The sequence below is a fragment of the Lissotriton vulgaris genome, chromosome 1_1 (assembly GCF_964263255.1).
Source record: "Lissotriton vulgaris chromosome 1_1, aLisVul1.2, whole genome shotgun sequence".
Taxonomy (NCBI): domain Eukaryota; kingdom Metazoa; phylum Chordata; class Amphibia; order Caudata; family Salamandridae; genus Lissotriton; species Lissotriton vulgaris.
Genome location: NC_141685.1, coordinates 464,094,922 through 464,108,594, shown reverse-complemented (window position 1 = coordinate 464,108,594; position 13,673 = coordinate 464,094,922). Strand labels below are relative to the sequence as shown.

At 41.2% G+C, this 13,673-nt stretch overlaps 1 protein-coding gene across 5 annotated transcripts in view; it reads right to left on the bottom strand.

Annotated features, from left to right (window-relative positions):
- The window catches only part of SGIP1 (SH3GL interacting endocytic adaptor 1), a 1,273,000-nt gene that overhangs the window by 1,016,489 nt on the left and 242,838 nt on the right, over positions 1 to 13,673 (bottom strand). For all 5 annotated transcript variants that reach the window (XM_086953766.1, XM_086953786.1, XM_086953772.1 and 2 more), the window contains exon 3: positions 3,939 to 3,963. In XM_086953766.1, the coding sequence (XP_086809892.1) occupies positions 3,939 to 3,963 (25 nt within the window). The remainder of the gene's footprint in view (positions 1 to 3,938; positions 3,964 to 13,673) is intronic.

Sequence of the window (13,673 nt, the reverse complement as noted above, 5' to 3'; positions counted from 1 at the left end):
TCACACACACACACTGCACCCTCACACACACACACTGCACCCTCACACACACACTGCACCCTCACACACACACACTGTACCCTCACACACAAACTGCACCCTCACACACAAACTGCACCCTCACACACAAACTGCACCCTCACACACACAGCACCCTCACACACACACACTGCACCCTCACACACACACACTGCACCCTCACACACACACACACACACTGCACCCTCACACACACACACACACACTGCACCCTCACACACACACACACACACTGCACCCTCACACACACACACACACACTGCACCCTCACACACTGCACCCTCACACACACACACACACACACACACACACACACACTGCACCCTCACACACACACACACACTGCACCCTCACACACACACACACACTGCACCCTCACGCACACACACACTGCACCCTCACGCACACACACACACTGCACCCACACACACACACACACTGCACCCTCACACACACACACACTGCACCCTCACACACACAGCACCCTCACACACACACACACACTGAACCCTCACACACACACACTGCACCCACACACACACTGCACCCTCACACACACACACTGCACCCTCACACACACACACTGCACCCTCACACACACACACTGCACCCTCACACACACACACTGCACCCTCACACACACACACACACTGCACCCTCACACTCCAAATACCACTTAGTGCCACATAATTGAACGACACATAATTACACTGCACTCAATGCAACATACACTCCAAAAACCATTCAGTGCCACATAATTACACTGCACTCAATGCAGCACACTCCAAATACCACTCAGTGCCACATAGTTATATGCAACATAATTACACAGCACACAATGCAACATACACTCCAAATACCACCCAGTGCCACACAATTACACTGCACTCAATGCAACACACTCCAAATACCACTCAGTGTCACATAATTACACTGCGCTCAATGCAACATACACTCCAAAAACCATTCAGTGCCACATAATTACACACCACATAATTACACTCTACTGAATTAAACAGACACTCCACACAATACCACTCAGTGCCACATAATTATATGCTGCATAATTACACTGCACTCAATGCAACATACACTCCACACAATACCACTCTGTGCCACATAATTATACGCTACATTATTACACTGCTCTCAACGCAACATGCACTCCAAATACCACTCAGTGCCACATAATTACACTGCACTCAATGCAACATACACTCTACACAATACCACTCTGTGCCACATAATTATATGCTACATAATTACACTGCGCTCAACGCAACATGCACTCCAAATACCACTCAGTGCCACATAATTACATGCCACATAATTACACTCTACTGAATGCAACAGATACTCCACACAATACCACTCAGTGCAACATAATTATATGCTGCATAATTACACTGCACTCAATGCAACATACACTCCATACAATACCACTCGGTGCCACAATTATATGCTACATAATTACACTGCGCTCAACGCAACATGCACTCCAAATACCACTCAGTGCCACATAATTACATGCCACATAATTACACTCTACTGAATGCAACACACTCCACACAATACCACTCAGTGCCACATAATGATATGCTGCATAATTACACTGCACTCAATGCAACGTACACTCCACACAATACAACTCAGTGCCACATAATTATACTGCGCTCAACGCAACATGCACTCCAAATACCACTCAGTGCCAAATAATTACACACCACATAATTACACTCTACTGAATGCAACACACGCCACACAATACCACTCAGTGCCACATAATTACACGCCACATAATTACACTGCGCTCAATGCAACACACTCCAAATACCATTCAGTGCCACATAATTACACGCCACATAATTACACTGACTCAATGCAACATACACTCCAAATACTACTCAGTTCCACATAATTACACTGACTCAATGCAACACACTCCAAATACCACTCAGTGCCACATAGTTATATGCAACATAATTACACTGCACTCAATGCAACATACACTCCAAATACTACTCAGTGCCACATCGTTATATGCAACATAATTACACTGCACTCAATGCAACATACACTCCAAATACCAATCTGTGCCACATAATTACACACCACATAATTACACTCTACTGAATGCAACAGACACTCCACACAATACCACTCAGTGCCACAATTATATGCTACATAATTACACTGCGCTCAACGCAACATGCACTCTAAATACCACTCAGTGCCACATAATTACACTGCACTCAATGCAACATACACTCCAAATACCACTCAGTGCCACATAATTACACGCCACATTACACTCTACTGAATACAACACACACTCCACACAATATCACTCAGTGCCACATAATTATATGCTACATAATTACACTGCACTCAATGCAACAAACTCCAAATACCACTCAGTGCCACATAATTACACACTACATAATTACACTCTCCTGAATGCAATACACACTCCACAAAATACCACTCAGTGCCACATAATTATATGCAACATAATTACATTGCACTCAATGCAACATACACTCCAAACAATACCACTCAGTGCTATCATTATATGCTACCTAATAACCCTGCACTCAATGCAACATACACTCCAAATACCACTCAGTGCCACATAAATACACGCCACAAAATTACACTCTTCTCAATGCAACGTAAATACACTCCACATAATACCACTCCGTGCCATATAATTACATACCTCATACTTACACTCTACTCAATGCAACATAAATACACTATCTGTCTGCCGCCCTCTGTCTGTCTGCCGCACTCTCCCTATAGCACTCTCCCTATAGCACTCACTCTATCGCATCACCACAGCATCACTCAGAAGCACCACAACATCACTATGCGCTACCACAGCATCACTGAACGCCACAGCATCACTGAACGCCTCAGCATCACTGAACGCCTCAGCATCACTCGTCGCCACCACAGCATCACTCAGCGCCACCACAGCATCAATCTGTGCAACCATTCAACAATTGGTTCAAATATGTTCTCTCAATGTTTCAAGTTTTATTACAAATGTCGCAAAAAGATAATATTTCACTTCTGTTCTTGGATTTTCAACACAATAAAATACACTGAACATAATCTTGACAAAAGTTATTTACAAAAGCTATTGCTGTTATAAATTACAATAACTTTTATTTAAGTATTAATTATTAAAAAAAATTAAAAGCCATTTTTATTTGTAATATCAATACATCTATGTCACGTAAATACAACACATATTCCATTACAAATGCTATAGGTGTTGCATTTGCGAAAGTTAAAACTATTGGCATTGTAAATGACAAAGCTATTCATTTTGCCATTTTCAAAACCAACACAAATAAAAAAAACTTTTACAATAGCTCAAACTTTCCTAATGCGAGACCTATTGCATTGCAAATGCTTGTTTTTTTTAGGCATGGGAGACATTTTAAGTACAGAAAAAAAATTGGAATCCTGTTATAGTGCCACTATTCAAACTATTTTGTTAAAATTATAGAATCTGGCTCTATGGACATTAGGCTTAAAGTCAATGAAGCTAGGTGTGGGGGTGTCTGGGAACAATGCACGAGTTTCTTAGCCTTCAGTAGCTCATGATGATTTTTACTGATAAAAATTAGCTCTCACTACAGAAAAGGAGAAATCCCTTGGGTTAAGAGAGATATACATATATAAACACACAGTTTCAAGAAGATTAAAAAGATTGCAGCAGTGTCCAGTGTCTCCATTTGTCTACTTTTAGCACATATACATTCAATACCAAGACAATTGATTGCTAAAGAATTGTAAATATGTACATATCTTTATAGAGAGATCATAAAAAAAAGATAAGTAATGGCAGTACACAAAATACTTCACATGAAAAATAAAACGATACTTACACCGCCATCTCTATCTGGTGATCCTCTGCAATAAAGAGAATAGTACATTATTTTTTTTCTGGACACATTGCAAATAAAAAAGCCAGTTAACTAATCGAATATTGCAAAATATCCGTATCTCACCCTCAAATATTTTCGAAATATAATTTAGTACATATATTGTCCAAATGGAGAAGTGTCAGTATTCTCTCATATAAAGGTCATGATGCAGTTGATTTACAGCACAATATTGGCTTCTGACACTTCTGATACTTAAATCCCAAATAACACAAAACAGATTATCAGAAACAATTGACGCACTGAATTTTTTTTAAACATGCAATTATTCTAAATAGTGTTCTGGCGCCTTGAGGGTGGAGACAGATTCAGAAACAGAAAAAAAACAATAAGAGTTCCGTAGAGAAGTAAGCTATATGAAGGGGGTTTGAGGAAAAGGAAAGTGAATTACAAAATTGAAGTCCAAATAAAAGAATGTGCACTCTCCTCCTATACATAGGAGTTTTGGTAACAAAAGGAGGATGGTCAAACTGGAATGTTGATTGCGAAGGAACATACCTTCAGAGTTTTTGTTAAACAAAAAAGCTATAAAAAAACATTATAAAACCAGAGGGCATTAAAGGCAGAGCAACTGCTAACTGGAAGCCAGTGACGCACTTAAGACAAGAGAAACTGGAGAATAGTGGGGAAGGTGAAAAAGAAAGGACACCGCCTCATTTTGGACAAACTGAAGATGGCTTCGAAGATAAAGAGTGGGACGAAAAAACACAGAGATACCATTGTCCAGGGGAGAAAGAGTAATGGCCTGGATCATGGTTTTCAGGCGGTCAAGTAGACAACATTTAGCACCTTGTAACTAACAGGAATGCAGTAAAAATAGTTGAAAGACACGTCTTGCACTTGAACAAATAAGGATAAAGTGAAATCAAAATAGAAAACCAGATACAAATCATTTTGGTCTGTCGGAAGTGACTCTAAACAAGGGTGCCACCATGCCCCAGACGAATTGGGTGGTGGACTATAGATATTTGGCTTAACGCAGCAATAATTGAAGAAGGATTACATCTGCACAAAATAAATAAAGCAAATAAAACAAACTTCTTGGTCTCATCTGAATTGTTTGCACATTGCAAAAATGAGAGTGTAGTTTGTCTTCAAGTGACTTGGTCTGTCAGTAAAGGTCTACCTCTCGGTGCAGGAATGCTCCTAGTGTCCTTCACAACCTTCCTCACCCCTGATGTAAACAGAACAGTCTGCTATACAAAAAGATTTCCATAGATTCCTCAATTCCCTTTTAACATGGTAAAAGAAAATGCCGACTACAAGTGCCTGCTAAAACTGGAGTCACTGCTGAGCTCCCGGAGACTGGGACCAAGCCTGATTGGTCTAAAAACTGCTGGAGCAGGTGTGCTACAAAGAAGGGAAGCTGGTCTGCTGCCATTGGTGCAGAGGACAAAACAGACAACACTAGAAACTAGTTGACCGCCTGGATGATTGAAGATACTAACTGGATGAAAGCCAAATGTCTCTTGCTCAAGACCAACAGGACAGAAGTAGTGATATTCGGCAAGAACGTCTCACCATGGAGATTCCAACTGGGTGGCAGCCAAATTCAGATCCATACCCACCTCCGGCGCCTGGAAACTCATTATAATCACAAACGCAAAAAACACAGTTAATGGACAGAATGCAGAACAATGTCATACATTCACCCCAGTACAGAGATCTGGGCCTAAATCCATCGTTTGTTTGCACTCCACACCACCCCAGTTCAGACATGGCCATATGCAAATCAGTCTGACCCTGTTCCTCATGGGAACAGTCCAGCCCGAACTGCCAAGCCATGCCTTCCCTGGTCCGGAAACAAGCTTCCGGGGACCGGTTTCTGGCATTCCAGCCGTCTTCAGCCCAGCTTGCTTGAATCCAGTGGTGTGGAGTGCATGGGACTCACGTCTGAGCATACCCATCCCACTCGGGGTGACAAATGCAAAAACCACAGTTGATGGACAGAATGCAGAACAATGTCATACATTCACTCCAGTACAGAGATCTGGGCCTAAATCCATCGTTTTTTTGCACTTCACACCACCCCAGTTCAGACATGGCCATATGCAAATCAGTCTGACCCTGTTCCTCATGGGAACAGTCCAGCCCGAACTGCAACTCTGAATAATCAGACAGCAAATTTGGCATGACCGCACAAGTCAACGCCGTGACTGTATCCTGCTTCCACACCCTGAAGATCGCGAGGAAAATCTTCACATGACTATCAAGCAACACTAGAAACCAGTCTCACACTCTAGTCACCAACAAGTTGGACTACAGTAGCACCCTCTATGCCAGTATCACCTAGCAACTCCGTAGAAGAGAACAAACCATACAGAACTCTACAACCAGACTCATCCTCAACCTCCCATGAGGAACTCACATTACACCACACCTCCACTGGCTACTGATACCCAAAAATGTTGATTTCAAACTCCTCACTCACACATTCAAGGCACTACACAGAATGGGCCCCACCTACCTGAACAGGCATCTCCTCACCAACCACCCAGATACCTACAATCCACAGGACTGCTACTCACACACATCCCATGCATGCACAGAACCAGATCAGGACAAAGTGTGTTCTCTTACATTGCGCCTATAGCATGGCCTGGCATTCCACTCCACATCAGAGCTGCCTCCTCTCTTGAATTCCAAAAGAAGCTGAAGACCTGGCATTTCAGTTAACCAACCTACCAAAAGCAGGGCTAAACACACACCCTTGCTCCGAACCAGGCTAACCTCCTGGTGATAGTGCACCCTACAAATACCCAATACATAACCTAAAAGAACACAGCTGCCTGCATGGAGAAGTGACCCAAAGAAGCTCCAGCCCTGGAGTCAAAAGAATACATAGCACTCCTGAGAGAACTGGAGACAAAGAATCAAGATCCACCACTGAACTTGAGCAGTGACTACCTTGCAAGCTGGTATACCTGTGCTGTGGTCATAAAGGAGGGAAATCCTGCTGGCAAGTTTAAATTACTATTGTTATATGGCTTAAGAAGATAACTTGGGTTTCCTCCCAAAACATTTATTTTGCCTTTCAATACATAATTAAGTACAACATCTACTCAAAACAAGGAAAACATGTTCTCTATTAAGTTAACCTTATCAGAAACTATGGTATAATGCCCTCACAGATATACATCGATCCCACCAAAACATTTTAACCCTGACCTTTATAAACTTGAGGAATAAGACACTGAATTTGAACTACACATTCCAGGGAGGAGCGGAGGTTGTTAAACTTGTTTTTTTAAAGTTTTTTCAAGAATCCTTAAACAGTGCTAAAGTTATTTGCTAAATAAAAGGTGATTCTTCCCAATCGAAAGTCTGACCTAAGTAGAACTACAGATTGGCAACCACCAGCATTTTATAATCAATGGGTTGGATTTTAAGTGTTGCATAGTAGCGTTGTAAAAGTTCACATGGCAAAGACTTATATTCCACAGTAAACGAGACTGCATAATACATTGGCAGCATGATACACTTACCCTTTCACTATTTCTGTATATGGAAACTGCACAATTGTGAATTTAATATTACCACTTGATCTTGTCTGGTCTCTGCAACCCTTCAGAGGAAGAGCCTGTTCCATCAAGGTAATAATATTCCATTCATCCGCCCAATTTATTTGATTGAGCTTGCATTGACATTCTCTTAGCTAGTGTACTAGTTTTACTAAAATTCAGCAGCAGTATAGCCCAGCCTTTCAACTGTTCAAAGGCAAAGCTGTCGTTGCCTGCCATGTTTGTACTTTGTCCATTTTGAGAATTCCCGAACATCAGACCCTCATAAATTGCATATGCCTATTTACATCTAAATCGTCTAGGATATCCAGAAAGGCAGCACATGGCAACAGTTGAGTAATCTGGTCAACCTGGCCTAGTATTCCCTGAGTGTAAGACTTCCTCACACTGAGCAGAAAATCTCAACTTTCCACCTGGCATCTCAATTAGGTTGGGGAGGGTTTGTAGAGCTTTCACAGTTTACCCTGCTGTAGTAGATAGAATGCCAGTATCTAAATTAAATAAGCCTATGAGGTGCCAAAATAGCTGTTGGTTAATCCAAATTACCAAGTGGCCTAAGTCTACCTCCCAGCTCAACTAAAGATTTGAAAAGGACAGGCTTGTGTATACATAATATTTTATATCTCCACAAGATATTCTTTTCTCAGGAGGGAAGTCATGCTAATCTTTGTTTCCAATGGGCTTAATTTTAAATGGGCTGGGCCGTTAAGGTACAGGGCCAGTGTGTGTGTGTCTGTGCTGTGAACATTTCAATAAAAAAAGGGAGCTAGGTAAACTTAATTCTTCTTCAATGGCAGTGAATGGTAACACCACCAGTGACCATTTAACCAGCTTCCAGATATTGTGTGTGTTCCAGCCATACAATCTACTCTAACACTACCACTTGCAGCATGATTATTCCAATCCACAATGGGGTTTTATGTGTTAAATTCCCCTGCCACCTTATAGCGTTCGGAAAAACACAAGACTCCCAAAGGAGTAATTTAAAGAAAATTGTATTAATTATGTATGGGTACTATCAAAGGAATCGAACCATCACTTCAATTAGAGAAGGAACATTTTAATCTCAAAGTAACATGCAGGGTGTTAATAGAACCATCTCAGTGTGAGGTATCAGAGGCAAAAAAATATTTGTGCTTCACAGTTTTCACAATAGTAAAACCGTGAGAATTAATTGTCACAGTAAAGGCACACACAAGGATATATGACCACATATTTCGAAGCAATAGCTCATCTTGTTACTGACGTTGGTTAGAGGCAGATGCCACTTTGCCGTATTAAATCCATTAGATTGTCGTTCTATTCCTTCTAGCAGACATACTGTAGTTAGATTAGGAATGATTTGAACTACTTATCAACATTTTGGTCTACTAGGACAAATTGTGCTATAGACAATCCTCAGGACCAAGTGTTGAACACAAATGTCATATCCCCTATTTTTATCCTAGTGAGAGAGTAGATCCTTAAGATTCGAGCTAAAATATAAAGATATGCAAAATGTCAGAGAAGTACATCTAGAAGACATGGGAAACAACCAAAATGTGGACTAGTCACTCATAAGCGGCAGGCCTTCAAGTACCACTGCATGCTGTGCAATCTGTGCATCACCACTAAAAACCATACAACAATATTGTGAAGGATGAACAATAACACCAGTAAAGTATCTCACCAAAATGTTGCAGTGAATCATATATGAATATCACAATATTGTCACTTGGGGTTAGACGCAATAGCATAAAAGGTAAATCAGCTTTCTCCTACACCGATGAAAAAGTCTAAATACTAAAAATGTTACCCAATATCCGAACCAAATTCTTATTTAAACAGGAACTTACTTATATATATATATATATATACACACACACACACACACACACACACACACACACACACACACACACATAGACACTTCTAAACTGTAAAGTATAAAAACAATGAGCCACAATAAAACCATAATTGGTCAAGGTTTCTCAGTCTGATCCAGAGTAAATACAGCCATCAATCTTACAGAATAGAACTCATTCCATTGAACAAACACCCGTGAGGTCGCTTTGTGTTGAAATATTCAACAGAAGGGTAGCATGCTTGTGAGCCCATACGAAAAACAAATTTCATGGGTGTCATCTTGGACTGGATGGAAACATTTAGACTGGCACATAGGAAGAAAGAAGGATCTATCGCAATACATTTTGATTACACTAAAATTCATAAAAAAACTATATACCATAACTTTAGTGCATTGACTCATTCATATACAAGAGACAGTATGTATAGAGGGTTTCCTTTTGACAAAAGACAAAATGTATTGGTACCAATTAACACAGAGAGCTTATCAATAAACATTTCCCAAGCTGAAGCTCTACAAATCCTGAATTCCATTCTAGAGAGACTGACTTGACCACTCCATATGCCTACTTCATTTATCATCGCACGTGCAACAATTTTTTTTTTTTTTAGATATCCATACTAATATAATAAAGAGAGCCCAAACCTTCGAGGTGGGTAATCTCAGGAACCACAGCACCAATCACAACATCCAATACAGCATTGGAAAGGGCAGTTGCAGCAGAAGGACATAGGCTGTGCAGACGCCCACCATGTACATTTAAAAGGTAAAAGAACCGTGCCAGAAAAGTAGTCCCTTGTGGGCGTGTGCTGGGGGGGCGTGACAAACGCTGGGGGCGTGTGGTACATTCCGCCCTTCATGCCATGTCTCATATTGTGTGCTAATCCCACCCTGCTCCCTTTAAATACCCCTGCACCCCATAAACATAACCCACCCTTCCTCCTTAAAATACCCCAACACCCTTAAACACTAACCCATCTTATCCCTATAAATATACCCTGCACCCCAAAACCTAAACCTATCCTTAAACACTAAAAAATACCCCTGTACCCCAAAACCCAAACCTACCCCATAACCCTAAAAATACCCCTGTACCCCAAAACCCAAACCTAGCCCTGAACCCTAAAAATACCCCTGTACCCTAAAACCCAAACCTACCCCTGAACCCTAAAAATACCCCTGTACCCCAAAACCCAAACCTACCCCAGAACCCTAAAAATACCCCTGTACCCTAAAACCCAAACCTACCCCTGAACCCTAAAAATACCCCTGTACCCCAAAACCCAAACCTACCCCATAACCCTAATACCCCTGTACCCCAAACCTAGCCCTGAACCCTTAAAATACCCCGTGCCCTAAACCCTTAATACCCCTGTACCCCAAAACCCAAGCCCTGAACCCTAAAAAATAACCCTATACCCCGAAACCCAAACCTACCCCTGAACCCTAAAATACCCTGTACTCCCAAACCTAGCCCTGAACCCTAAAAATACCCCTGCACCCCCAAACCTAGCCCTGAACCCTTAAAATACCCCTGAAACCCAAACCTACCCCTGAACCCTAAAAATAACCCTATACCCCAAAACCCAAACCTAGCCCTGAACCCTAAAAATACCCCTGTACCCCAAAACCCATACCTTTCCCTAAACCCTAAAACTACCCCATAACCCAAAACTATATTTGAACCCTTAAAATACCCAAACACCCCAAAACATACCTCAGTACCCCAAAACATATACCCCTATACCCATACTTACCTTATCCAAACATTTTAAAAAACCATGCTTTTACCATTCATGCATTTACAACGAATTTCGTTGTAAATGTATGCGTGGTAAAAGCATATAAAATGTAATGCCATGCGTTATAATGGCATTGCGGAGTCATGGTACTTTCGTAATGAAAGTATGCGGAGTGATGGTATGCGGAAAGAAAGTTGCGGAATAATGGGTGTTTACCCTCCCCCGGTAAGTACATTGGTGGCACAGCGGCCCACATCTCCAGCAACATACTTTTCACCACCCATTTGAAAAATGCACAGGTCTCTCTCATGGATGGCCAGCACCGACATACACTTTTAGACACACCTCCCACCACAAGTTCTAGAATTGCAAACTTTAGAGCTGGGGAGCTGGGGAGCTACGTTCGAATCTCGGCATCAGCTCAACATCCTGTGATTCCAGGCAAATCGCTTTGTCTCCCCGTGCCTACCACAAATGAATGTTCTTCTGTAATGAAATTGTGCTCATGCCATGTTGTCGAGTTCGCGCTATATAATATTGCAAGGAAAAATAAAGTAGGGAAACTCTAGTTTACACACTACAGAACGCGCACTCTTAAGTGCATCAGCAGTGCACTGTGAATCGGGAGCGTTTCACAGGCCTGTCACAGATCAGAAATGCTATCAAAACGAAATCCTACAAATCAATATACTACTGCAGCAATTGATACCCGGACAACGTCGTGTCGGGCTGCTAGTTTTCTTATAAGACAATAGCATATTGAGTCCCAACCAATAGAAAGTGCAACTATAAAACATAAAAGAAAATATTTCATGCTTAATTACTTTTTGTCCAGATTAAAGGCATAGCTATAGGCACAATTTTTGCTTCAGATATAGCTAGCCTATACGCATCGGTCTTTGAGAATACCACTGTCTATAGTGACACTAATCCCATTCACAACTCACATAAGGAAATGGCTCTGTTACATTGATGATAGGTTTATGATCTGGAGTGGTCCATAGACAGAGTTAGAGTTACTTCACAAGGGGCTTAATGGGCAAAACACTAATTTACAATTCATTACAATCTACAGTACTACCCTGATTAACTTACTAGATTCGACTATTAAAGAGGATATCTTATGTTGCTTGTAGCTATCTATACATAAACTCAACTGCAAGTAACACATTATTAAAAAGCAACAATCACCCAAGGAATTTTAGGGATAATTTGCCATTTGGCCAGTTTTTAAGAAACTAATGCAACTGCTCAACAAAAAAGGACCACTTCATGGAAGCGAAAATATAAGCATCAAATTTATAGCAAGAGGGTATCTGTATTGGTTAGTCAAAAAAAGTAGTCGGTACAATGACCAATACTACCCACCAAAAGTCAGAGGAAAATACACAAAGACATCCATTTGATGCATGTTACTACCTTTGGTACAGAGTCGACTGAGATTTTAAAAACTTTTATTATGAAACCTTTAATTGCCCTCAAAAGAGGTCACAATTTAAAAGAGAGGCTGGCAAGAGCTTGTTAAGGAACCAGAAGAGCTACTTTAACACAAATGTGGGGTCTTGAACACTCATAGGCCACCGCTGATCTGGTAATTGTAAGGCATGCGATACAACATGCACAATAGAATGATGCAATATTAGTGGTAAAGAACAGAAATTACAACATGTTTTGAGCTGCACAACGAAGAATGTGATTTACAGCATTGATTAGCCATGTGGACTGAAGGTACCTGAACTGCACCAATAGTTTATAGGAGTTCTACTGAAAGAGGTGGCATATTTATTTAGATATGTTAATATTGACCCATTCACACTTCCCATTGCCTTTTAGTACCTGCCAAACATATCCACACAGCTTTATAGAGGTCATGGGGGAAATGTTTCCAGAAAACTATCACCACCCTTTTAGATACCATGAGAAACCCAGGTGCAGCACACTGCGAACTTCCTATCTGCCCATAAAACTCCAAGTGTGGCCAAAAAGTGGGGTTCTTAAAGCTTAAGAATCTCAGGATGATTATGTCCGGCTGTTAGTAAAACTGCGGCCCTACTGATCTTACTTAGGAGCCCTTTCACATTCCATAACGGGAGATGTTTCCATTGGTGGGAGGGTTATGTGATGTCTCAATCATTTCTACATGGAGAACCATGTCTTAAGTGTTTTGCCGTTAATAATGTCTCACTGTGAAATAATTGCCTACTAACATTAATGACTCCGCCCCCCATCCCCAATATTTCTAAACCTAAAAGGATCTATTGTTTTACATCCGGTGGCCTGAGATTAAGTGAAATATGATCTATTCACACATTCCCAGACCTACCCCACTTAAGGTACTGTGGAAGGTGCTTCACCTATGGCGTAGGATTATGCAGATCCCAGTAGGTCATACATTGTTTCATCCAGTGTGTAAGGTAGTTCAACTGACGCTTGAGGATTGCAACTAGTTGCGATCTCTGCACTAGATGATTCCCTTGTGAACCTCTGTGCAGGTTCCCTATGTCTCTGTATCAGACACTGCTCTTTAGATCTGACACCTCTTGCATGCCCACTCTCTAGTTGCCTATGC